Source organism: Heterodontus francisci, chromosome 5, assembly GCF_036365525.1.
Source record: "Heterodontus francisci isolate sHetFra1 chromosome 5, sHetFra1.hap1, whole genome shotgun sequence".
Taxonomy (NCBI): Eukaryota; Metazoa; Chordata; class Chondrichthyes; order Heterodontiformes; family Heterodontidae; genus Heterodontus; species Heterodontus francisci.
In genome coordinates this window covers 113,423,870-113,450,487 of record NC_090375.1, presented here as the reverse complement: position 1 = coordinate 113,450,487, position 26,618 = coordinate 113,423,870, and the positions used below count along the sequence as shown (strand labels likewise).

The 26,618-nt window shown below is 42.2% G+C and overlaps 1 protein-coding gene across 5 annotated transcripts in view; it reads left to right on the top strand.

Annotated features, from left to right (window-relative positions):
* pde7a (phosphodiesterase 7A) overlaps positions 1–26,618 on the top strand; it is a 159,116-nt gene that overhangs the window by 119,113 nt on the left and 13,385 nt on the right. For all 5 annotated transcript variants that reach the window (XM_068031917.1, XM_068031914.1, XM_068031915.1 and 2 more), the window contains 4 exons: positions 2,626–2,721; positions 4,254–4,354; positions 8,644–8,775; positions 24,593–24,684. In XM_068031917.1, coding sequence (XP_067888018.1) covers positions 2,626–2,721; positions 4,254–4,354; positions 8,644–8,775; positions 24,593–24,684 — 421 coding nt within the window. The remainder of the gene's footprint in view (positions 1–2,625; positions 2,722–4,253; positions 4,355–8,643; positions 8,776–24,592; positions 24,685–26,618) is intronic.

Below are 26,618 nucleotides of genomic sequence, written 5' to 3'. Positions count from 1 at the left end.
GTAGCATTCTCACTATAAAAAGCTGTAACCCAGGATAAAGAAAATCCTAACATCAAACCCTGGTTTGTTCTGAGTCAGCAGATAGCATCTGGACAGTGTTAGACGCATTATAATTGACCTCAGCATGCTTAGGATAGGGAGGGAAAAATCATCCAATGTCGCACTCTGGCAGGCCTTGCAGTAATTGTTAGGGTATGGCTGTAAGATGAGGCGATAAACTGTGATGCCCACTGTGATTAAATACATGAGGAATCTATGGATTTCTTTGCTGAAAGATCAATAACATTTGCTTGGCTGCCTTAATCACCACCCTCTCTGTCCAAGGCTCCTGAATCTTGCTACCCCGTACTTTTCCTTTGCAAGGATCACTCTGCAGCACCTCCTTCATCTTTCACCCATCCCTAAACCTTGCCAGGCTAATTTTCTCTAAGAATCATCTGCTGTACATTCAATCCCCTACTCACCTAATTCCTGATCACGCAGTTACTCCTTCACCTGATGTTTACCAATATCGTCAGGCTTGGTCTACCCACTCTTCATGACTGCTGGTATCAGCCCACCTCTCAAAAAATCCAACTTTGATCCTTCTGTCGTCAGCTACTGCCCTGTCTCCAGTCCTCTTTCTCACAAGTTCTCATGTTGTATTGTTTGTGCCCACTTCTCCCATTATTCCCTCTCCGAATCTCTTCAATCTGATTTGCACCGTGTTGACAAATACTCGGCCCTACATGGTAATGCTGCTAATGCCATCTTTTATAACTGTGACCATGTTGAATTACCCTTCCTCATTCTGCTATATCTCTCGTGGTCTACCTTGCTCTTCAGTCACTCGTCTGGGGTCTACTTTGGTGTCACTGCTTAGCCTGGTTCAGCTCTACTTGACCCAACAAAGTCCTTCTGCAATGGCTTCTTCCACTTTGGGTGTACCCCAGGGTAAAGGCCTGCTACCCGACCCGAACCTGACGGGACCCGACGACCTGTGTCTGGTTCGGGTCGGGTCTCGCTTCCGGGTCCGGTATTTTTTTCTTCCTCTTGATAGTCATAAGTTTTACATGTCTGTTGAAGACATCCAGGTCTCTATCTTCTCTCGTCCTTGATTCCTCCACCATCTTAACACTCGCCAGACTGTTCAGCCAAAATTATATGCAAAACTGTTACCTGTATCCTATCATGCACAAAGTTCTAGTTCCCCACCTGTCCCCTTTATGTGCCAACTTTAATTGGCCCTGTATCTCCCAGTCCCTTGTCCTTGTCTCCTTTAGCCCAGCATGTGCCCTCTGCTCTTCTTTACTTAACTTAAGCTGTAGCTATACCTAATTTGTTATATTTTAGGTTGTGGGAGGTCAGTAAGCTCATTTGGCTAGGTGGATAGAGTGTGATGCAGAAAGACTTCCAACAGCACAGGTTTATCCCCATACCTGCTGTAGTAGTTCATGGAGGTCTGTCTCCTTGCTTTGCCCCATGCTTGAGGAGTGGTGCCCCTCAAGCTATACAGTAGCAGCTGTCTAATGGAAAGAGAAGCCTATGGTCCTTTTGGACTATGGCTACAGCACAACAATTTTAGGTGGAAAAAACAAATTACTAATTATTTTTGGATTGGTGAATTTAAAAATATTTTAAGTAGCAAGAGTGAATTCTGATATCGAATGTGTTTCCTTGGTGGTTTTAGAGGCATGATCCCCTAGAAAATATTGATTTCTAACAATTTTAATGTATTGTGAAGTGTATTCAGCATTTGGAACTAAAAATTATGCTACAATGATTTTTATATACATACAAAGTGAAAAGCATTGTTAGTTATTATTGACTTTTCCCCACCATCAGAAGTTAATATTCAAATATGTATTGACTTGAAATATAATCTTCAGACATTTTAGAAGATAAGAAAACTTATGAAATCTGCACTATGTGCAGATGCCCTATGTATGATTTAACCATCATAATTTTGTTTGTGCTTCAAACTTGTGCATTTGAAAGATATGGCCTCAATGTCTGACCTATGTTGCTTAAGTGCAATGATTGAAATTATCAGCAGTCTCTGATTTTGAGTTATTTTGATTGTGTACTGGATACATTTGAGTAGTTTTTTAGGTAATTGTTGAATCATGTCATATACCTTATCTAGGGCCTTGAAGATCTTCAGTCTCAAGATTTAAGACCCCAGTATCTGTCTCTTAGCCCAGGCTAAACATGACCCATGTAAGTCTTCTGCTTGATCCGTCAGTTGAGGAATTTGGCCAGGCTCTCTGTGCAAAGAAGGTGTTATTTTGGTGAGGGTATACATAGGTTCTTTGTGTGTTTGCTAGGTACTGAGTTAGTAATCAAATGAAATCAAAAGCTACTTAATTTGGATGGGTTAGCTCCATAACCTGCATACTTCAGCTTGTGAATAAAATGGTTACTGAAAACTAAACTAAACTAAATGAAGAAATGGTTTTCTGAGTTCAATACAGCAACACTCCCTAGCACTGTGTTCATTTTCCAGATATCTAATCAGTATTAAACAAGTTAGCACAAAATGCTTGAACATGATAGTAATGTTGTTGTTAAAAGCTTAAATGTGCAACAGTGAAATTAGGATGAGTAATTACAATTTATATGCTTCATGTATTTTTTCTCTTCCAGGAAATAGTCTGATTACTTTGACCTTCCATTTGTTTAAATACCATGGACTTATTGAGCATTTCCACTTAGATTTGGTAAAGCTGCGGCGGTTTTTAAGTAAGTAGCCTTCTGTATTCACTAGAAGTCTTTTTTCATATTAGTCCCAATTTTTGCGGTCAGCGGCAAAGCAATGGTGTTCACCCTTGACCTCAAAGCAAACTTCCCAACATTGATGTGAATCTGGTGCCAATTCAAAGAAGAATCTCCAGGTGTCCAGCAACAGTAATATCATCAAGCAGGATAAGCAACCAATCACATTGACGTATTTTCATAGACAGCCAACCAAGAAGTTATAAGCACTGATTATCCTTCACTTTTTAATATTTTATAGAGAGCAAAATAAAGATTGGGACATATACATGGGAGGTAGAAGCTGAAATGTCATGAAAGTTTCAAAAACATTTTTTTAAAATGTGGAACCTTTTATCATAATGGAAACATTTGACATTCTATAAACTATAAATAGTTTTCAGCACAATTGAGGATGTTCAGGAGTAATTATTAACTTAGTACATGGTTAAAAACTTCATTCAACAAGGTGTAATTTTTACAGTTTGTTTTTTTACAGTGAGACTAATAGAGTAAAAGGGCAAGTTCTCATCAGTTCAGTGATATTCAAAAAGGAGATGGATATATTTCTTAATGCCAAAGGGATCAAGGGATATGGGGAGAAAGCGGGAACAGGGTACTGAATTAGACGATCAGCCATGATCTTTTTTGAATGGCGGAGCAGGCCCAAAGGGCCGAATGGCCTACGCCTGCTCCTTTTTTCTATGTTTCTATTACTAATTGATTACAGTGTGGGGAACTTCAACTGCCCACTCGATGGCGTAGCGACGAATCACTGACAGCAACTTCTGGCTTTCCACGTTTAACTGTGCATGTGCAGACTCCAGAAGTTGCCATCAGATTCAGAGGAGTATTGAAGGCAAATGCTGACAGTTTTGCTGTCATTACTACTGCAAAATCCAGGTCACTGCACTAGTTGGTGCAGGTGATATGGTGAGTAACAGTATACTGCATTAATTAAGCCTGAGGAGTTGTTACTTCAATCTTTTTACTTTCTAGTGACTCTGTAGAACAAGTTGGTTATAGTCTTAGTGGAGAAGTGGAATATAGAGGTGGCGGTATACTGTAGTCTTTAATAGCAAGTCCATAGGGTGTAAATGGGATTGTAGAGGTAGAGAAGATGGGGTAGGGTAGGATGGAGTGAGGCTTAGGAGAGATTTGTGAATAAGCATTTTGAAATCCATACACTTGGGAACTGGGCATCAGCAGGAAAGGGATGTTAGGTAAGTAGCACTTCGTATGGGATAAATGGGATGGAAAAGTTCTGGATGAGTTGGAGATTATGAAACTTGGGAGACCACAATGGAGAGGTGCATTGTGCAATTTATTTTATGAAACCCAGCTGTTATTAAATCTTTTATATCACCTTGAAGTCTGGTAACTGATGAATTTTCAAGCTAAATTCTGAATTAAATTTACTAAAATACATTTTAAAAATTATCTCTTGGATATCTTTAATATTTCTAGATATTTTTGAGCAAAGTTGAAAGTGATAAAGTAATCTTTTGCTTTCTGTGCAGTTATGGTCCAAGAGGACTACCACCGTAACAACCCCTATCACAATGCAGTACATGCTGCTGATGTAACTCAGGCCATGCATTGTTACCTAAAGGAAGCCAAGGTAAAATGAAAAAAATAGATTAAGCTCCAAAGAATTGATTATATTTTATTTAGATTTTCCTGCTGGTTTGTTCAATTCAGCCATTAAAAATCTAATGTCGTAGCAGTGGGGGAAACCATTCTGAAGAATGTTCCTCACCGCCTCCCCCCTCCCACTGATAAATCAGCCACATCATCATACTATGATACATTATGCTTGTCCCCTCTTTCCGCAGTTAACCTTAAAGGCAGTTTCCATTAGCTTAGGAATAACTAAGTACATTTAGAAATATGGGATAAAGTCAATTATACATTGACATATAAGGTCTTAAACATTAAGGCTTACTATGGGAAATGGAGCCAAACATGCAAGATGCTTCCCAAAAAATCCCCCTGAAAATTCATGATGAGGATCAACATAATAAAACTTCTTTTCACCAAATCTTTTCTCTGCATGTTGGGCAATGCCCACAAAAAAATTTTTTTTGTCTTTCTCATTTCAAGCAGCGTGTTCCATCCCAGCTGTTGCACCACTCTTTCAGTGCTGTGATATTTAAATAGCAGCTTTCCCTCCTGACTTCAGTCCTGGTTGCTCCAATTAATTTTAAAGTTCTTCTTTTCGAATTTACCATGCGATACTATCTGATTTTAAATCCTTAGGAGAAACCTGGACTGAAGTGAGGAATCAGAAGGGAACATTCTCACTTAAATGTCATGTGTTAGAGGAGGCGTGCAGAGAAAAAGCTGATAGAAATGGTGCTGCAGCTAAGGCCACTGTTTTTAGAATAATTCCTCTACTAGGAGGAAATTCAAAGGGAGATTCTATGCATGTATTACAATTCCTCCCCAGTATTTCTCACCATTTATGCAATTATGTATGGTAGTTTATTTTCTTTCAGGAACATGAGATTATTGTTCCATACCAAAAAGCCCAATTCTTTACATGCATTTATTTACAGGGATGCACATTACAGCACATGCACCTTCTAACCCAACAACCCCAGTTTCAGTCTGTTCCCATTTATAGCAGCACTAGTGAATCCCCGTCAATGCCCACCACCTGCATGCAATTAAACAAAATTAATATACAATTAATAATTATAGGTCTGTGGTATTGTACTGTCAGTATGGGATAGTGTCTAGTAATGTATACTGGCGCTGATTCGTTTGGTAGCTTTTTGCGGAATAAAATAGTCATCAAGGTATGCCTGCAGTTCCTCTGGTTATGGCAGGGCACATCAGTTTTGGGTGAGTACTACTGTCATTTGCACGGATCATACGTCGACCCTTTATGGTTGCATTTAATTTTCTTCACTAGTTCAATCTCTTTAGAACACTCTAATTGGGGTTATTTCTCAATATCCTGGAGCGTGTCATTTTGGGTTTCTCTCAATTTATGTCTGTATTGAAAATCTGACTTCAAGAAGAAAAATATAATTACCTGCACTGAATATTTCTGCTACAGAATATAATCATAGAATGTTTAAGGCACAGAAAGAGGCCACTTGACCCATCGTGTCTGTGCCAGCTGAAAAATTATCTACCTATTCTAATCCCACCTTCCAGCATTTGGTCCGTAGCCCTGCAGATTACGGCACTTGAGGTGCATATCCAGGCTCCTTTTGAATGAGTTGAGGGTTTCTGCCTCAACAACCCTTTCAGGCAGTGAGTTCCAGACCCCCACCACCCTCTGGGTGGAAAAGGCTTTTCCTCATCTCCCCTCTAATTTTTCTACCAATCACTTTAAATCTATGTCCCCTAGTCACTGACATCTCAGCTAAGATGAATAGGCCCTTCAACTCCACTCTATCCAGGCCCCTCAAAATTTTGTACAATTCAATCAAATCTTCCCCTCAACCTTCTCTGTTTCAAGGAGAACAGCCCCAGCCTATCCAATATTTCCTCATTGCTGCATTTTTCCAGTCCTGGCAACAGCCTTGTAAATCTCCTCGGTGCCCTCCCTAGTGCAATTACATCCTTTCTGTAATGAGGTGACCAGGAATGCACACAGTACTCAAGTTGTGGCCTAACCAATGATTTTTGCAGTTAGTATTCTGAGTCTTCATACGAGAAGCTTCCACACGCAACGTGATCTGGCTCATCTCCCTTTATTCACTTTTTGAGGGAAGAAGTGAGGTGGGGGTGAGTGGAAGGAATTATGTGTTGTTGAAAGATCTGGTTTACTTCACCTTTTTGGGGGCAGGCAGAAACACAGCAATCAACTTTGCAGATTAAATGGGTTTAGCAGAGGCCATGATAGAGCAGCTCGTTCAAGCATGAAGAAAGAATGAACTTGATAGGCAGAATGTGCTTTTTGCATCCTGTGCTTTACAGTCTTATGTAATGGTTACAGCAGACAGGAGCTGACTTGCTTTTGACCTTATTACAGCGCCAGCTTTTGGAGTAGAAATAGCTTAAGTTCTGCTTCTGCGGATCAGCGTGTATCCACATAATTACTCTTGCTGTTAATAGTTTCGAACTATAGTAACAGATTTCATTCATAAATGTAAAGCCCTCAAAGCTGTGATGAACCACTTAGGCCTGCAGACTAAACATGTTCAAATGAACAGTTAGATCTGGCAACTATTGTGTGCAATTAATGCTTGATAAATAGTTACATAACTCTCTTCCTATAAAGTAGGTTGATATGCATGTTTCCCATGATGGATAACATGAAATTGGGAAAATTTTAGTCTTAAATAAAAAGCAATGCGTTACAACAAAAAAACTAAAAGTAAAAACAAAACCATAGTTAATTATGAAAATTAAATGGAGATAAAAATATTTAGTAGCTTCAGAAATAATAGGCTGCTTTTTGCTGTTGGTGGCAAAGAAACACTTCACTGGCTAGAATCATACCTATCACAAAGGAAGATGGCTTCCAAAAACCACAACCAATCATCTCCGCCCTGGCACATTGCAGCAGGAGATCCTCAGGGTAGTGTCCTAGGCCCAACCATCATCAGCTGCTTCATCAATGACCTCCCTACCATCATCAAGTTAGATGTGGGGATATTCGCTGATGACTTCACAGTGTTCAGTTTCATTACCAACTTCTCAGATACTGAAGCAGTCTGTTCCCACAACATTTGTGCCACATAAGTGCCAGGCAATGACCATCTCCAACATGAGATAACCTAACTATCTCCCCTTAAAACCATCTACAAGGTACAAGTCAGAAGTATGATGAAATACTCTCCCCTTGCCTGGATGAGTGCAGCTCCAACAGCACTCGAGAACCTCGACCACCATCCAGGCCAAAGCAACCTACTTGGTTGGCACTCCATCCACCACCTTAAGCATTCACTCACTCCACCATCGCCGCACAGTGGCAGCAATGTGTACGATCCACAAGATGCACTGAAGCAACTTGCCAAGGCTCCTTCCATTGCACCTCCCAAACATGTGACCTCTACTGCCTATAAAGACGAGGGCAGTAGAGGCATGGGACACCACCGCCTGCAAGTTCCTTTCAAAGTCGCACACCATCCAGACTTCAAAATTTATTGCTGTTCCTTCAAGGTTGCTGGGTCAAAATCCTGGAACTTCCTCGCTAACAGCATTGTAGGTATACGTACACCACATGTAGTGCATGGGTTTGAGAAGGCAGCTCACCACCACCTTCTCGAGGGCAATTAGAGATGGGCAACATTGACATCCCATGAACAATTTTTTTTTTTAAAACCAGGAAATAATTAGAATATTTATTTTAATGTAAAATTATGTGCAGAAAGCACAATAAAAAGAGGGAAATAAAGAGGGAATGAAGAGATGGAGGTAAAAAGAAAAAGTAAAAAAAAATGAAACCTCCACCAATATTTAAATTACGAAGGAATAAGACTCCACACTTTTAAAATTGAATTTTCAGGACCAATGAAGCTATTTAGTTAAGACTTATCTGGCTGTGAAAAATTCACTTACACTTGAATATCCGAACACTAACCTTTTCTGGAGTATCTAGTGGGCAAGTATAACAACTTCATGCCCTTCATGCATTTTAATACAAAGTTCTGTGGTAAGGGACTGGTGTAGTAAAGCTTGTGGAGAAGCAGGGAAAGTTGGACTGAAATGCCCAAATTCTGCATTTACCGGCACATGTGCGGACACGGAAAGTCTCTTTCTGATTTACTCCATAATAATACTTGAGTCCTGTTCGCACTGCTAATCCTCTCTCAAGTCCAGGCTATTGTTATTATGAAAAGCATAATCTTATGCTTCAATGTTTATCAAATGATACAACTTAACATCTCCATTTTAGTTTTGTTTAAGTATTTTTGTCAAAATGTGTAATAATCTCCTTTTTCGTCCAAGCTTGCCAAGTCTGTTTCTCCATGGGATGTTCTGTTGGGTTTGCTGGCAGCTGCCACACATGACATGGATCACCCTGGTGTTAACCAGCCTTTCCTAATCAAAACCAATCACTACCTAGCAAATTTATACAAGGTAAGTGTTGATTAAATTTGAAATTCATTTTGTTATTAAAGAATGAAGAAAGTTAATGAATTCTGCTGAATTACAAAACATGAACAGAAATAAATTAATTTTGCAAATACTGCATTAAATTAAAGACATACAGATACTATTGTATGAACTGGAACTGTTTTTCTTTCTTGATTTTAAATGCAATCAGATGCTTTATAGCGATGTTTGCACATTTGTATAAATTGTTACATTTCTTCAAAAGATGCATTTATTCTGCGGAGCTGTCACATAATTCTAAAGAAAAAAACTTGAATTTATGTAGTGCCTTATCACATACGTCAAATTTCTTCAAGCACTTTGCATATAATAGATCATCTTAAAGTGCAGTAACTGCTATCATATAGGCAAATGTGACAACCGTTGTGTGCACACCATGATTCCAAACAGCAATGAGTTCAATTTCTGGCACTGTTGGTTCCTAATTCTAATTATTACAACAAGATGTCTTCATAAGGGTAGGTTTTATGCATTCACACTTGAGACATGGATTGAACAGAAAAGCCTGTGGCTTTTGCGACAAATCTTCTGACATATGCTCCCTGTATGTGAAACATGGACAGGGAAAGTCAATCTGTAACCTTTCCTTTTAGATTTAGATTGTGCGTTTTCTTGTTTAGAACTTCTGGATAGGGGAAAAAAGGAAGCAGAAATTTTGTATAGGATTGCTGTGGGCAGATAATATGATAGGTGCCCAGGTTGCCGAACATCCACTCCCAATGAACTCTGAACAGGGGGCCCAGTTAGGAAAAACAAACTTCTCCAATGGGAAGAGAGATTGGGGAAATTGGGCCTGTATGCTCTAGAGTTTTGAAGAGTAAGAGGTGATCTCATTGAAACCTACAAAATGTTTAAAGGGATAGACAGTGTCATGCAGACCACCACCTGCCAAGAATGAGGTATATTTATTTTGTTATATGGACATTGATTTTCAACTGTTGCTGGAGCGAGGAAATGACTTGTTAAACAGATCAGCCCGTGGCTGGAAAAATCATTTACATACTAACAAACAGTGTTTGTGGAGATAAAGAACCATTCCCTGACGCATTCAACCCACAATGGACTTTGATCACTGGACATTGAAGGTGAGGAAACTCACATTCCAGGATGACTGCTAAGATCGCCGAATCCACAAACAGACGTGGTCAAACCAGTTAGTCACTTGACTAACCTGCTGGGCAACCTGAGATTTTTTTTGAATTGTACAGTCAGTTTGAGAGAGAGAGACTGTTTGCTCCTGGACTGAGAAGACCTCTCCTGTATGCTCCCATCTCTTTCGCACGGACCTCCTAAACCACTGAAGTGGTGAACCTCGAGAGAAAAGTCTCCTCCATCGAACAAGGTTTAAGAATAATACTGGGCCCCAACAAAGAGCAAGATCTACCCACAATCAAGGACTACAATGAGCTCGAAGAACAGTAACCAAAACCATCTTCAGATATTGTCTCAAACTTTTCCAGTTCATTTCTTCTGTTCTTTTCTGTCTTTATCTGCATGTATTTGGAAAGCAGTGAACAAGGATTCACCAAGGGAGAGCTAAAAATATGGTGTGTTTAAAATTAAACCCTGTTACGGTAAGACCAGGTGAAGGCTGAGAGGGAACCCTAGACCCCTTCTAACCTGGTCGTAACAGAAATTTGGGTGCTGGTGTCCGGGATTGACCCACAGACAAATGAGAAATTGGCAGTGGGAAGCCAAATTGTTCCCAATCAAAAAATGAGCAACATTTCAATGCAGGGTTTTCTTGTGGTTGCGTATGCTAGAACACTAACATGTCTGTGACTGAAGCTGAAGCTCTCCAAGCCAGGGTGAAGTAACTTGGGATAAGTTAAAAGCACTGTCTATGGAGGGGTTGAGGAAAATGGCTGAACAGTGTGGGATCACTGTACGTGGCAAGGTTAGGAAGTCTGAACTCCCAAGACTAGTGACCAACCATTTTTCCCTTGAATCTGAAGAAGCAAAAGCAGGGTTAGAAGTAGACCCCGACAGGGTATTGTTAGCAAAGCTACAATTGGAACAAAGGAAACTTGAATTAGAGGAGAAGTAAAGAGAGGGACAGGAGAGGGAGAAAGAAAGAACCTTCCAGAAGCAACGTGAAGAGAAAGAGCTGAGGCGTCTTGAGTTAACGAGGGGGGCGACAGAGTAACCCCAGTGAATGCATGGCCAATATAGAGGAGCGTAATTCAGGGATGGGTACAGAATGTTAAAAGTATCTCAACTATCCCGAAATTCAATGAAGGACACATAGAAGCATTTTTTTGTCTTTTGAGAAACTGACAAGGCAGGTAAAACTTGGCCTCTTTTATTACAAAGCAAGCTAACCGGAAAAGCCAATGAGGTTTATTCCCTGTTGCCAAATGAGAGTTCATCAAATTATGAACTGACGTAAAATGCTATCCTCAGGGCATATGAATTAGAACCTGCAGCCTATCACCTAAAGTTTAGAACCCTCAAGAAGCAAGCTGATCAAACTGATTTGGCGTTTGAAAGAAATAAGCAGCTGTCTTTTGACCAGTGGCTGAGGGCTGTTAAAGTACAGCTCAGCTATAAGAATCTCAGAGAAGTAATTCTGTTCGAGGAATTTAAACACTCTCTCCCACTCTCCATAAAGACCCATGTAGAAGACCAGTGGGTTCAGAGAGCCCGGCAAGCGGCTGTTGTGGCCGATGAATTTGCTTTAATTTATAAGTCAGTTTCCCAGGGGAGAATCTTTCCGAGTCACCCCCACAAATCTGAAAAGGACAAAGTGTGGGAAGATGATAGGAGCCCAAGCAGTCCTGGGAGAGAAATGAAAGCAGGAGACACAGGGGGTTCTCCTCTAGCCAAAAGGGAAGGTGCTGCGAGCAGGTGTGAGACCCGGAGACCTGTGTGCTTCCATTGTAATAAGGCAGGTCATCTAAAAGCTGACTGCTGGAAGCTAAAGGGAAAACCTATAGGGTTAATCAGAGCACATCCACTCAGTGAAGGAATTCTGGAGGACAGCACAATTGAGCAAGCTGTAGCTTTAACTGCAGTAAGAGTGCAACCCAGGAAGCTTACTACGGCCAGTGCAGGAAAAGTTAATAGGATTCCTGAAGGTTATCAGGGTTTTGTGTCTGAAGAGAAAATAATCCCATACCTCTCAAGTGGGAAATGCATGCCCATAGTAATTCTCTGGGACAAGGGGCCACTAGACCTCTTTTCTACTGGGAAAAAGGCCTGACTTTTCCTCCTGAGAGTGCAGTGAACACCAGAATGGTGGTGAATGGTATTGGAGGGTAGTCTATGCCTGTACCTGTACACCGGGTGCATCTGGAGCATGACTTAGTTTTGAGACCGGTGACCGTAGGGATTATCTCTAGTTTGCTTGTGGATGGGGCTGACCTGCTCCTAGGTACTGATCTGGCAGGGGTGATGCTGGAGCCCCCCCAGTAGTGAAAGAAAGACTGCAGGAGGTCGGAGAGACAGGGCAGTGGCAGTAGATGGGCCCCTGCAGTTTCCCTGAATGTGTGGTGGATCAGGCCATGATCAAAGCAGCTCCCCCAGAGGAGACTGCATTGGCCCTGCAGGCAGATGACCAGATGTCTGTCTGAGACTTTATTTGGAAAGTCAGGAGACACAGGGAATGAATTAAATGGATTTTCCCTCGCAGAGGCTCAGCGAGCCAACCCAGTATTGCGCGAGTTAGCACAGGCTGTCCAGGTTAAAAGTGAAGCAGAGGGAGTCCCTGATTGCTACTATTTAAAGAATGAGGTACTGATGAGGAAATGGAGTTTTCCTCACAGACCTGAGAGCAAGGATTGGACAGTAGTTCACCAGTTAGTGGTGCTGCAGAGGTACCGGAGAGAATTATTAAGAAGGGCCCGCAAGGCTACAGTGACTGTACATGCCGTTATACGAAAGACCAAAGCCCGCACAAGACAGCCATTTGACTGGCTAAAACTCCACAAAGATGTGGTGGAGTACTGCAGGAGTTGCCAGATGTGCCAGGTTGAGGGGAAACCCCAACCTACAGTGAAATTTGCACCCCTAAGTCCTGTACTGGTGGTAGGAGGAACCTTCAGCAGAGGGCTGGTGAACTGTAAGGGACCCCTGCCGAGAGAAAAAAATTCCAACTTGGGGCTAATTAAATCTGCAAAGTGACTCCTGATAACGTAGCGGCCCGCTGACATCATCAGAGCACTCTAAACTGCACACATGCGCAGCCTCCGTCTTGCTTTGCCAGGACTAACTGGCGCATGTGCAGCGAAATGCTAAATGGCGCATTCACAGAAAAATAATCTCCTCCCTTGGCCACTCACTCGAGGCTCCTCGTTTCCCCCACCCAGCCTGGCAATTCTTCTCTCGTTTCCCGCTCCCCTTCCCTTTCTAAACTTTTGCCAGCAAGCGCTCTGGCCACTTGCTCCCTGCTTTCCCCCCCACTGCTCTCTGGCCACTGCCCCACCCCCGGCCCCACTTTTCCTTTCCGCTGCTCGCCGCTTGCTCTCCGCTTTCCGCCCCCCCTCCCCCCATCCCACTCTCCAGCCGCTCGCTCCCGGCTACCCCTCCCCAATCCCGCCAGGTGCTAGCTCTAGGTCGCGGGCCGTTTCCCTCCTCTCAGCTATTCTCTCCGCCCGAAGAAGCAAAGCGGGCTGCGAGGGATGATAGGGTGATGTTGGAGCAAGTGGCCGAGAGGAGGGAAGTGGCACAGCCCGGCCTGCGGGCTAGAGCTAGCGTCTGGAGGGATTGGAGGGGGGAAGTGGGGTGTAATTGGACGGAGAGCAGGATGAGGGTGTGGGGGGGAAACGGGGAGTGAGCGGCCGGAGAGCAGGATGGCACAGAAACCTCATAGAATTATGGAGGGTGTGCAGCACTGTCAGAGGTGCTGTTCTTTCGATGAAACTTTAAATAGCGCAATGTTCTCTGGGTCTCAAACATGTCCGTTGTGTGCTGTCATGGGTTGAAGTTGTTTTTCTGTGCTAAATTGAGCAGCGTCATCTTTAATCCTGGCAGCTGCCTGAACGTCTCAGCCAGTGACGTTTAATTGGATGAGGCTGCATTTGCGCATGTGCTAGTATAGCCCACCTAGTGGTTGTGTTGTCAGCAAATGCAGCCTTAAATCTAACCCCTTTTCAGACCTCAGCAGGAATAAAGACCCTAGGCAGTCATGGAAATGGGAAAATTGAAGAAAAATCTCCCCAAAGAACCAAATGTTTACTGGGATGCCAAAACAGGGGTAGTTAAAGCAGCACTGGCACCAAGAAAAGACCGGCTGTAATAAGTTTTAGGATTTATGAATGAATGTGAATGAATGAGAGAGAGAGATGCATGCTTTTTTTCCTGTATCATATTTTCTGTCTCGACCCTTCGTAATGAAATGCAGTTTTCTCAAATCGCATTTCATTCCGCTTGGTGTGGAAATGTCATACAGACCCCACCTGCCAAGAATGAGGCATATTCTTCTTTGGCCTCCTTGTCTCGAGAGACAATCGGTAAGCACCTAGAGGCGGTCAGTGGTTTGTGAAGCAGTGCCTGGAGTGGCTATAAAGGCCAATTCTAGAGTGACAGACTCTTCCACAGACGTTGCAGATAAAATTAGTTGTTGGGGCAGTTACAGAGTTGGCTCTCTTGTTGCGCTTCTGTCTTTTTTCCTGCCAACAGCTAAGTCTCTTCGACTCGCCACTCTTCAGCCCTGCCTTTATGGCTGTCCACCAGCTCTGGCGATCACTGGCAACTGACTCCCACGACTTGTGGTCAGTGTCACAGGACTTCATGTCGCGTTTGCATACGTCTTTAAAGCGGAGACATGGGCGGCAGGTGGGTCTGATACTTGTGACGAGTTCGCTGTACAATGCGTCCTCGGGTATCCTGCCATCTTCCATGCGGCTCACATGGCCAAGCCATGAGGCATATTAATTTTGTGATATGAACATTGATTTTGAACTGTTACTGGAGCGAGGAAATGACTTGTTAAACAGATCAGCCTTGGCTGGAAAAAACACTTACATACTAACAAACAATGCTTGTGGAGACAAAGGACAATTCCCTGATACGTTCAAGGCACAATAGACTTTCTTCACCAGACATTGAAGGTGAGGAAACTCACATTCCAGGATGACTGCTAAGATGGCCGAATCCACAAACCAATGTGGTCAAACCAGCTAGTCACATGACTAACCTGCTGGGCAACCTAAGGTTTTTTGAATTGTACAGACAGCTTGAGAGAGAGAAAATGTTTGCTGCTGGACTGAGAAGACCTCTCCTGTCTGCTCCCATCTCTTTCTCACGGACCTCCAAAACCACTGAAGACTTGAACCTCGAGAGAAAAGTCTCATACGTCGAATAAGATTTAAGAAGAATACTGGGCCCCAACGAAAAGCAAGATCTACCTACAATCAAGGACTCTACAACGAGCTCGAAGAACAGTAACCAAAGCCATCTTCAGATATTACCTCAAACTTTTCCACTTTATTTCTTCTGTTTTCTGTCTCTATCTGCATGTGTTCATCGCGTATGCATGCTCGCGTGGGCGCGTCGCATAACCGTAGGCGTTAACCAAATTTGCTTTTACGTTTAATAACATTCAACCTTTCTTCTTTAAACCTAAGAAAACCTGTTTGTGCTGGTTTCTGTACTTTATAATTGGAAAGTGGTGAACAAGGATTCACCAGGGGGGAGCTAAAAACATGGTGTATTTAAAATTCAACCCTGTTACGGTAAGACCAGGTGAAGGCTGAGAGGGAACCCTAGGCTCCTTAGAATTAGAATTAGAATATTACAGCGCAGTACAGGCCCTTCGGCCCTCGATGTTGCGCCGATCATCTGACCTACACTATTCCATTTACATCCATATGTCTATCCAATGACCACTTAAATGCCCTTAAAGTTGGCGAGTCTACTACTGTTGCAGGCAGGGCGTTCCACGCCCCTACTACTCTCTGCGTAAAGAAACTACCTCTGACATCTGTCCTATATCTTTCACCCCTCAACTTAAAGCTATGTCCCCTCGTGTTTGCAAACCTGGTCCTTCTCACCTGGTCGTAACAACAGGGTAGATGCAGGTAAGATGTTTCCCCTGCATGGGGAGTCTAGAACCAGGAGACACTATTTCAAAATAAGGGGGAAGCCACTTAGGACTGAGATGAGGAGAAATTGCTTTATTCAAAAGGTTGTGAATCTTTGTAATTCTCTACCCCAGAGGGCTGTGGAAGCTCAGTCATTGAGCATGTTTAAAGCAGAGATTGACAGATTTGTAAATACCAATGACATAAAGGGATATGGGGATAGTGTGGGAAAAAGGCATTGAAGTAGATGATCAGCCATTATCGTGTTGAATGGTGGAGCAGGCTCGATGGGCTGAATGGCCTTCTCCTGTTCCTGTGTTCTTTATCTTTCCACCTTGCCATTTATTCCGCATTCCAGGATGAAAAGGTCAAAATGCTTCACTGCTGCCATAATCGTACACAACCCCTGCTGAAATAAAAATGTTAGCTCTCTGTGCTCAAGCTAGCAGCCTTTGACAGGTGACTGACATTAAAATTCTGGCCCAACCCTTCCTGCGCACCCAGCATGTCGTAGGCTGTCCTCGGAGTGCTGCAAAATCTTTAAATGAGGTGACCTTGCATTATCATTCATTTTATCTCATTTATGCACGGGTGTATTGTATAGTGCCTTGTATAGTGTATTGTATAGCAGTGCCTGTGGTGGTGAAATGCTGGAGCTGCTTTATCCGTTCCATAAAATATACTTCCTGTTTTGCAACAAACTGACTTGTCAACAAATTAAATTAAGTTATTGCTGGATTATGAGCTTAACAATCATATGGAGGATTGCGTGACACAATAGATTAATCACATCTTTCACCTCTGGTTCAAATCCAATCAGAGAGTTAGAATAAGAAACTCCAAATAGTTAGATGTGAAATGAATTTCGGTAGTCTCAACCCAGCGTTTGGGCACAAAAGTTTTCCTTTCTATTTATTGTGATTAAATTATCAATCTCACTCACTAGATGATAATTATTGGTACAGAGCAGGAGGAGCTTTACTCTGGATCTAATTGGGCTAGACCTGATTTGAAAGTGCTTAATGCGAGTCGAAGAGACTTAGCAGTTGGCAGGAAAAAAGACAGAAGCGCAAGGGGAGAGCCAACTGTGTAACAGCCCCGACAAACAAATTTTTCTGCAGCACCTGTGGAAGAGCCTGTCACTCTAGAATTGGCCTTTATTGCCACTCCAGGCGCTGCTCCACACAACACTGACCACCTCCAGGCGCTTACCCATTGTCTCTCGAGATAAGGAGGCTGCAGCATGACTTGCCTATTTCTATACTCTATGCCCCGACCGATGAAGGCAAGCATGCCGTATGCCGCCTTGACTACCTTATCCACCTGCGTTGCCACTTTCAGTGACCTGTGGACCTGTACGCCCAGATCTCTCTGCCTGTCAATACTCCTAAGGGTTCTGCCATTTACTGTATACTTCCCACCTGTATTAGACCTTCCAAAATGCATTACCTCACATTTGTCCGAATTAAACTCCATCTGCCATTTCTCCGCCCAAGTCTCCAACCGATCTATATCCTGCTGTATCCTCTGACAATCCTCATCACTATCCGCAACTCCACCAACCTTTGCGTCGTCCGCAAACTTACTAATCAGACCAGCTACATTTTCCTCCAAATCATTTATATATACTACAAACAGCAAAGGTCCCAGCACTGAACCCTGTGGAAGACCACTAGTCACATCCCTCCATTCAGAAAAGCACCCTTCCACTGCTACCCTCTGTCTTCTATGACCGAGCCAGTTCTGTATCCATCTTGCCAGCTCCCCTCTGATCCCATGTGACTTCACCTTTTGTATCAGTCTGCCATGAGGGACCTTGTCAAAGGCTTTACTGAAGTCCATATAGATAACATCCACTGCCCTTCCTTCATCAATCATCTTTGTCACTTCCTCAAAAAATTCAATCAAATTAGTGAGACACGACCTCCCCTTCACAAAACCATGCTGCCTCTCGCTAATAAGTCCATTTGTTTCCAAATGGGAGTAAATCCTGTCCCGAAGAATCCTCTCTAATAATTTCCCTACCACTGACGTAAGGCTCACCGGCCTATAATTTCCTGGATTATCCTTGCTACCCTTCTTAAACAAAGGAACAACATTGGCTATTCTCCAGTCCTCTGGGACCTCACCTGTAGCCAATGAGGATGCAAACATTTCTGTCAAGGCCCCAGCAATTTCTTCCCTCGCCTCCCTCAGTATTCTGGGGTAGATCCCATCAGACCTTAATGCTTTGCAAGACACCCAACACCTCCTTTTTGATAATGAGATGACTGAGACTATCTACACTCCCTTCCCTAGGCTCATCATCCACCAAGTCCTTCCCCTTGGTGAATACTGATGCAAAGTACTCATTTAGTACCTCACCCATTTCCTCTGGCTCCACACATAGATTCCCTTCTCTGTCCTTGAATGGGATTTTCCTTAATCCTGTTTGCCAATGACTTCTCAGAACCCCTTTTAGCCCTCCTGACTCCTTGCTTAAGTTCCTTCCTACTGTCTTTATATTCCTCAAGGGATTCGTCTGTTCCTAGCCTTCCAGCCTTTACGAATGCTTCCTTTTTCTTTTTGACGAGGCTCACAATATCCCGCGTTATCCAAGGTTCCCGAAACTTGCCAAATTTATCCTTCTTCCTCAGGAACATGCTGGTCCTGGATTCTAATCAACTGACGTTTGAAAGACTCCCACATGTCAGATGTTGATTTACCCTCAAACTGCCGCCCCCAATCTAAATTCTTCAATTCCTGCCTAATATTGTTGTAATTAGCCTTTCCCCAATTTAGCACCTTCACCCGAGGACTACTCTTATCCTTATCCACAAGTACCTTAAAACTTATGGAATTATAGTCACTGTTCCCGAAATGCTCCCCTACTGAAACTTCGACCACCTGGCCGGGCTCAATACCAGGTCCAGTACGACCCCATCCCTAGTTGGACTATCTCCATATTGTTTCAAGAAGCCCTCCTGGATGCTCGTTACAAATTCTGCCCCATCCAAGCCCCTAGCACTAAGTGAGTCCCAGTCAATATAGGGGAAGATAAAATCACCCACCACTACAACCCTGTTACCTTTACATCTTTCCAAAATCTGTCTACATATCTGCTCCTCTACCTCCCGCTGGCTGTTGGGAGGCCTGTAGTAAACCCCCAACATCGTGACTGCACCCTTCCTATTCCTGAGCTCCACCCATATTGCCTCGCTGCATGACCCCTCCGAGGTGACCTCCCACAGTACAGCTGTGATATTCTCCTTAACCAGTAATGCAACTCCCCCACCCCTTTTACATCCCCCTCCATCCCGCCTGAAGCTTCTAAATCCTGGAACATTTAGCTGCCAATCCTGTCCTTCCCTCAACCAAGTCTCTGTAATAGCAACAACATCATAGTTCCAAGAACTAATCTAAGCTCTAAGTTCATCTGCCTTACCTGTTATACTTCTTGCATTGAAACAAATGCACTTCAGACTACCAGTCCCGCTGTTCTCTGTAACATCTCCCTGCCTGCTCTTCCTCTTAGTCTTACTGGCCTTATTTACTAGTTCTCCTTCATTTATTTCACTAGCTGTCCTACTGCTCTGGTTCCCACCCCCCTGCCACACTAGTTTAAACCCTCCCGAGTGACGCTAGCAAACCTCGCAGCCAGGATATTTGTGCCCCTCCAAGAAGGACGGGATGCAACCCGTCCTTCTTGTACAGGTCCCATCTGTCCCTGAAGAGGTCCCAATGGTCCAGATATCTGAAACCCTCCCTTCTACACCAGCTGTTCAGCCACGTGTTTAGCTGCACTATCTTTCTATTTCTAGCCTCACTGGCACGTGGCACAGGGAGTAATCCCGAGATTACAACCCCAGAGGTCCTGTTTTTTAACTTTCTACTTAACTCCCTAAACTCCCCCTGCAGGACCTCATCACTCTTCCTGCCTATGAAGGCAAATGTATGTTACCTTTTAGTTACTGTATTTGTTTAAATATTCCATTCATCAGTCAGTTTTCTAGTGACTGTATTTGTGGGTATTAATAGCATTGTTTCATTTTTAGCATTTTCTTACAAGAGTGTGTGGAAGGAAATTAGTGTAGTGGATCAACAGCTGTGCCAGTGGGTGAGATATCAATGATTGGCAAATCATAAATGGTCTAAGCTGGATGACCCAAGTGGCCCATTTCTGCTTGCACTTTATATCCTGAAATTCAATAAGAGAAGTGCTGATATTTACCTATGTTTGGGATAGATGAAATCTTTTTGCATTCTTATAATTTCTTCTGAAATGAACTGTATGGAAAAGCACCAGTCACCTTTAAGATTTTATTGCATGGTGGAAATATCAAAATGGTTACAGCATGTGCTAATCTCAGTTAAGGTAAAAATCCCTTATAACCCATAAATACAATTTCACTTGGTTTAGTTTACTTGAATCCAAGGAAAAAGCTCCTGTTTTTAAAAGGAAAACTAAAGATTTGTTTTTCATTTATAAGGAAGAAAAATGAGAGATTTTGTGGGAATTTCCCAATAAGCGATTGTAACTTTAAACCATTGCTCCACCCAGTGCTCCTCTTAATGTATCAATTTTAGACATTGGTCTTTCACCTGAGATCTAGGTTCAAATCCAGCCCAGACTGAGTCTTCTAATTTATTGGGCCAAGTAACCTAAATTTGGTACAAAATTGGCAATTTCTGCCGAAACATCTGGCCTATGAGTGCTTGTTGCTGATTGTGGATGCCTGAAATGGAAGTTGGCTTTCCAGCACTAATATCACTCATCTTGTTTTCACAATTCATATTTGATGTGTTACAAAGTGTGTGAAACAGAACAGCACAAAACTGTTTACTTTTCGCCATGGATGTCCAACACCTTTACACCTCCATCCCCCACCAGGATGGCCTGAGAGCTCTCTGCTTCTTCCTTGAATGGAGATCCAACCAGTTCCCATCCACCATCACCCTCCTCCACCTGGCTGAATTTATTCTCACATTGAAAACTTCTCTTTCAACTCTACTCACTTCCTCTAAATAAAAGGTGTTGCTACGGGTACCCACATAGGTCCTGGCTATACCTGGCCTTTTGTGGGATATGTGGAACATACTTTGTTCCAGTCTACTCAGATCCCTTCCCCACAACTCTCTTTTCTGGTGCATTGATGATTGTATTGGTGCCGCTTCCTGTTCTCTCCCTGATCTGGAAAATTTCATTGACTTTGCTTCCAATTTCCATCCTTTTCTTACCTTCACATGGTCCATCTTTGACTCTTCCCTTCCCTTCCTTGACTTCTCTATCTCCATTTTTGGGTTTAGGCTATCTTTTATTTCCTTTGCTGAGTGGCGGATCGTATCAAACGGCACGTCCCTTTGGCTGTTCGCAGTAGGCAGAGTATTGACTGTACTCAGCCAGCTCAACTTGCAAAACACAGAACATAATGTTCAACGTTAGATATCGATCTGCGATTGGCCAGCACTTGGTGAACAATCCCAAGTGTGCTAAGAATTACAGTAACAACCATTTTAAGATTATCAGTTGGACACTCAATGTGGCTTAGTTACGCTTGCTAGAAGCTACATATATATTCATACACAGGGACCTGTCCTCTACAAGCAAAAGGAACATGTCCAGGCTTTGCACCTTTTTTGAAGTAAACAAAAGCAAATGGGACAACAGTGCCCTGGTGCATTCTCCATGGCAATGCCTCTACCTATCAGAGTCAACTTGCCAACCAATCAGCATCCTTTTCTCATGCAGTATAAATTGTTGTTCCCTTTGAAATTTGGCATTCTTGCATCTATCCTGATGAATGCAAGATGAAAAGCTTCGACAGTGTTACGGCCAGGCGGGAGATGGTGTTGGTGGCTTCCACTTTTGATCTCTCAACTGGCTGCAGTGTTTTAAAAATAATACTTTATCCCCGAATGTTGAAGGGTCAAATAAACAGTCAAACGCCAGGTTTTCTCATAGGTTTAAAAAGAAAGATAACAATTGAGACAATACCTGAAAATGGTCGCAACTTCACACACATTAATACACACAAGAAGAGATAGAATGTAGAAGGTAGTATGCAATTAGAGATAGATTGTTGTAAAGAGAGTTCACTTTGAAACCTTCTGGGTTTTCTGGGAGGAATTTTTAACAGCATTGCAGGCCTGAATGTTCCTTGTCTTTGAATTGATGAAGTGTTGCAGAATCCTTTGGTTAAAACTCAGGTGGAAGTTGGTGGTGGAAGTCCTGGTTCAATTTCTCAGATGGGGAGCTTTCAAGGTCACCTTGCAATCTCTCTGACACAATAGTTTAAAAATGGTGCTGGCAGAGCTTAATGCTTAGCTGGATCAATCTCACACCTTCTCAGGCCAGAATGGCTTTCTGTCTCTCTCTTCCCCATAGCAGTTACTTCTTTTAAAGGTAAAAACTAAGCAGGTTTTGGTTTTAGTCACACGACTGAAGATGTTTTCTCTTGGGGTATTCATACAATGCCTCAGGATATGGGGACCATTGTTATATAATGATGTCTAAATGTGGCCAATTTTGATAAATTGGTGTTATTTCACACCTAGTATTTTGGTCTTGGCTTCGGAGTCGGTCTATCTGCAAAAACCTTAGCTAGCCCAATTTTTGATGAGTCGTTAGCATGGAATGGGCTGTTTTACATAGGGCGGCACAGTAGTTAGCACCGCAGCCTCACAGCTCCAGGGACCCGGGTCCGATTCTGGGTACTGCCTGTGCGGAGTTTGCAAGTTCTCCCTGTGACCGCGTGGGTTTTCGCCAGGTGCTCCGGTTTCCTCCCACAGCCAAAGACTTGCAGGTGATAAGTAAATTGGCCATTGTAAATTGCCCCTAGTATAGGTAGGTGGTAGGGAATATGGGATTACTGTAGGGTTAGTATAAATGGGTGGTTGTTGGTCGGCACAGACTCGGTGGGCAGAAGGGCCTGTTTCAGTGCTGTATCTCTAAATAAAATAAATAAATAATGTGCCTCCTCAAGGCAATTCCAGATGTTGTTGTTGGTCCTGTTTTCAACAGACAAACATGTTGATTTGCAGTACAGGAGGTAATCACCTGACCTCTCCCTCCATGTTCCTGGGTAGAAAGTTTCCATTTTCTTGTAGCTTAGTTCAACTTACTTTTTATTTCGTAATTCCTCCAGTTCATTTCCTATTTCATCACTGTTCCCTCTGTGAGCGTGACAACAGCATGTCGCCTTTTTCAGCACTACTAAAGATATTCCATTTTCATTTAGTTCTGGAAATTTTGATCTCTCTCTTGCTTTTATCTTGCACCACACAACTCAACTCAAAGCTGAAATGACACTTTGTAGATATCGGTCAGGCTCTTGTATATGGTTAAGCCCCACCAAATCTATCCTTCAATCACATAATTCTTTATTATTAATGTTCACTAAGTGTTTGGTAAGCTTGTCACTAAACAGTGATTTGTAAAGTGGCTTGTAGAATGTGTTATTCATTTTTACCAACTGACTTGACAGTATCACTGGGGTCAGCAAAAAAGGTAATTCTATTGAAGCATTCAAAAGGGAATTAGACAGTTATATGAAAAGGAAGAATGTGCAGGGTTATGAGGAGAAGGCAAGGGAATGGGACTGAGGGAATTGCTCTTTCAAGGAGCCAGTGTGGCCACGATGAGCCGAATGGCTGCCTCCTGCACTACAACAATTCCATGATTTATTCGAAGAAGGTGTCTCTGAAACAGATGTTCATTGACTACTCAAGCAAACGGGCTACCCACAATAATCCACATACACTCACCAAACACACTTCACTGCCATGGGTGTTACCTGATTTGGCAAGTCTTTCCTGCAGGCAGGAATTTCTATTTCCCTGTTAGGACTGCCCTCCTACTTGTCCTAAGTTATTATCTGGTTAAACTCCAGTGGTGTATGGAAGGTACAATAGGAAGAAAGATGAGAAATTACCTACTTGTATGTTTAACAGCCTTTACAAGTTGCATTCCTAGTTCGATGTCCCTTTAGTTCAGGAGGTGAAAATAATTGATCTTTTTCAGATAAATTAAAACTTGCTGTAGGAAGGGCTGGCCTTTTTTATTTCCTGAGAGCAAGGATAGTCAGCTGGGGCAACTCCTGTGTCACAAAGTGCCTTAAAGGGATGTAGTCTCTTACGTGACTGCCTGAGATTGTCGCCTGGTATTGGTGCTTTACTGTGATGCTTAGAGGATCCTCATTGAAAAAATGAAAATGATTCTGCAAGATCGGTAATTTTGCTTTGTTTGAACAAACTTTGTCTTTATTTGAGCAATATATTCCACTCATCATTACAAATTAGTACTGATTTGTTTTCTACAAGTTCATAAACAACATTTGTTTAAACTGACAAGTGGCTATAATTTTGTAAGATTGCACTCCCAATATATATAAAACAGAGCAGTGTTATGTGGGACTGCATATAAGAAGATTGCAAAAATGAATCTATCTCTGATTTACTGCAGATTAAATATTTGTGTTTTTTTTCCCAAAAGATGTATTTATTATTGTTGACCCTGAAGTTGTCCTTTTTAAATGATGCGTAATCTTAAAAAATCACCTTTGTTTTATCAGTCAAAACATAACTAGTATATTCAACAGAACAATTTGTTCATACTTTTGAAGATATTCAGTGACTAGAAACTGAGGTAGAATTGTGCTTGGAATGTAGAGCTTTTTAACAAACACAATAATTGCCCTTTCTATAACCTGGTCTTTCGGAAATTAGAAGAATTCATAGTTCTGTTTTACCATAACCACTAATGATCTTTCCTTTACTCACAGAATACCTCGGTGTTAGAAAACCATCACTGGAGGTCAGCAGTGTGTGTGCTCCAGGAATCTAAATTATTTTCACATCTGTCAGTTGAGGAAAGGTGTGTATCTGATGTTTTGCTAAATAATTATCTGCAAATTTTATTTTTTCCCAAATTAGTTCATCAGTGTATCTAATACATGTTCGAAAATTAATCGGAATCAATAAATAATTAGTTTCTAGATAATTGGAGTTGATATATATCCAGTAGGTTGTACATTTTTTTTTTAGTCAACTTAGCTTTTAATCTGAGACAATTGCCAGTTTTTCCAACTTTTAAATGTGTTTAAACCTTTGTTAACTGAAAAGGAGAGACATAAAATTTTATTGTCTTCCTCTTTGTCCATGTTCTAGGTCTCCCTGGATATTTCACTAGCGACAAATGGCAATCTGAGAAATGTCTATTGTCTGTTCTTTAGCCACTGTCTATCCATATTGTCACTTTACCTCTAACACCATTGGCTATAATCAGTTCAGTAAATCTCAGAATATCACACTTTAGCAAATGCTATTTTGCAAGTTCAGATGAAAGTTTGTCCACACAGTAATTTACTCAAAGAATTTGATTAAAATAGTCAAGCACATGTTGATTCCACAATTTTCTAATTTTTCAATAATGTTATCCTGTGTTATGGGCTCACAGTTTTTCTACTACCAGTGTAACACTAACTGATCTGTAATTATTAGTTTATCTCTCTTTCCTGTTTTCTGATCAGGGTATAGACCTTTTTTCTGGCACTAATACTAGTATTAAATACTAGCATTTTGCTGCTCCTGAAAGTGCCTTGGGATGTTAAAGCGCAGTATAAATGGACATTGTTATTGATGTCCTTTTCCCCATTAATCATCATCATCTCGGGCTGGTCGCTCCCCCTGGTATGGCCCCTGCCTCTGCTTCCTTAAGTGCAAGGATCACAAATTTTAATGTTTATGCCGGGCAACTGATTTAGCCATTCATCTGTTTAACTTTGGTGGTGGGCAAACGTCTGGAAAAAATAATTAGGGACAAAATTGATAGTCATATGGACAAATGAGAGTTAATTAAGGAAAGCCAGCATGGATTTCTTAAGGGAAAATCATGTTCAACTAACTTGCTGGAGTTTTCTGAGGAGGTAACAGAGAGGGTTGATGAGATCAATGCTGTTCATATTGTGTACATGGACTATCAAAAGGCGTTTGATACAGTGCGACACAACAGACTTGTCAGCAAACTTGTAGCTCATGGGATAAAAGGGACGGTAGCAACATGAATGCGAAATTGGCCGAGTGACAGGAAACAAAGAGTAGTGGTTAATGGATGTTTTTCGGGCTGGAGGAAAGTTTGTAGTGGAGTTCCCCAGGGATCAGTGTTGGGACCCTTGCTTTTCCTGATGCATATTAATGACCTAAACCTTGGTGTACAGGGCACAATTTCAAAGTTTGCAGATGATACAAAACTTGGAAGCATTGTGAACTGTGAGGAGGATAGTGTAGAACCTCAAAGAGACATAGACAAGTTGGTGGAATGGGCAGACAGGTGGCGGATGAATTTCAATGCAGAGAAATGTTAAACATGAAGTGATTCATTTTGATAGGAAGAACATGGAGAGATAATATAGAATGAAGGGTACAATTCTAAAGGGGGTGCAGGAGCAGAGGGACCTAGGTGTATATGCGCATAAGTCATTGAAGGTGGCAGGACAGGTTGAGAGAGCGGTTAATAAAGCATACAGTATCCTGGGCTTTATTAATAGGGGCATAGAGTACAAGAGCAAGGAAGTTGTCGTGAGGTGAGAGTGACTGCTCTTGACATCAAGGCAGCATTTGACCGAGTATGGCATCAAGAAGCCCTAGCAAAACTAAGGTCAATGGGAATCAGGGGGAAAACACTCTGCTGGCTGGAGTCATACCTAGCGCAAAGGAAGATGGTTGTGGTTGTTGGCGGTCCATCATCTGAGCTCCAGGACATCACTACAGGAGTTCCTCAGGGTAGTGTCCTAGGCCCAACCATCTTCA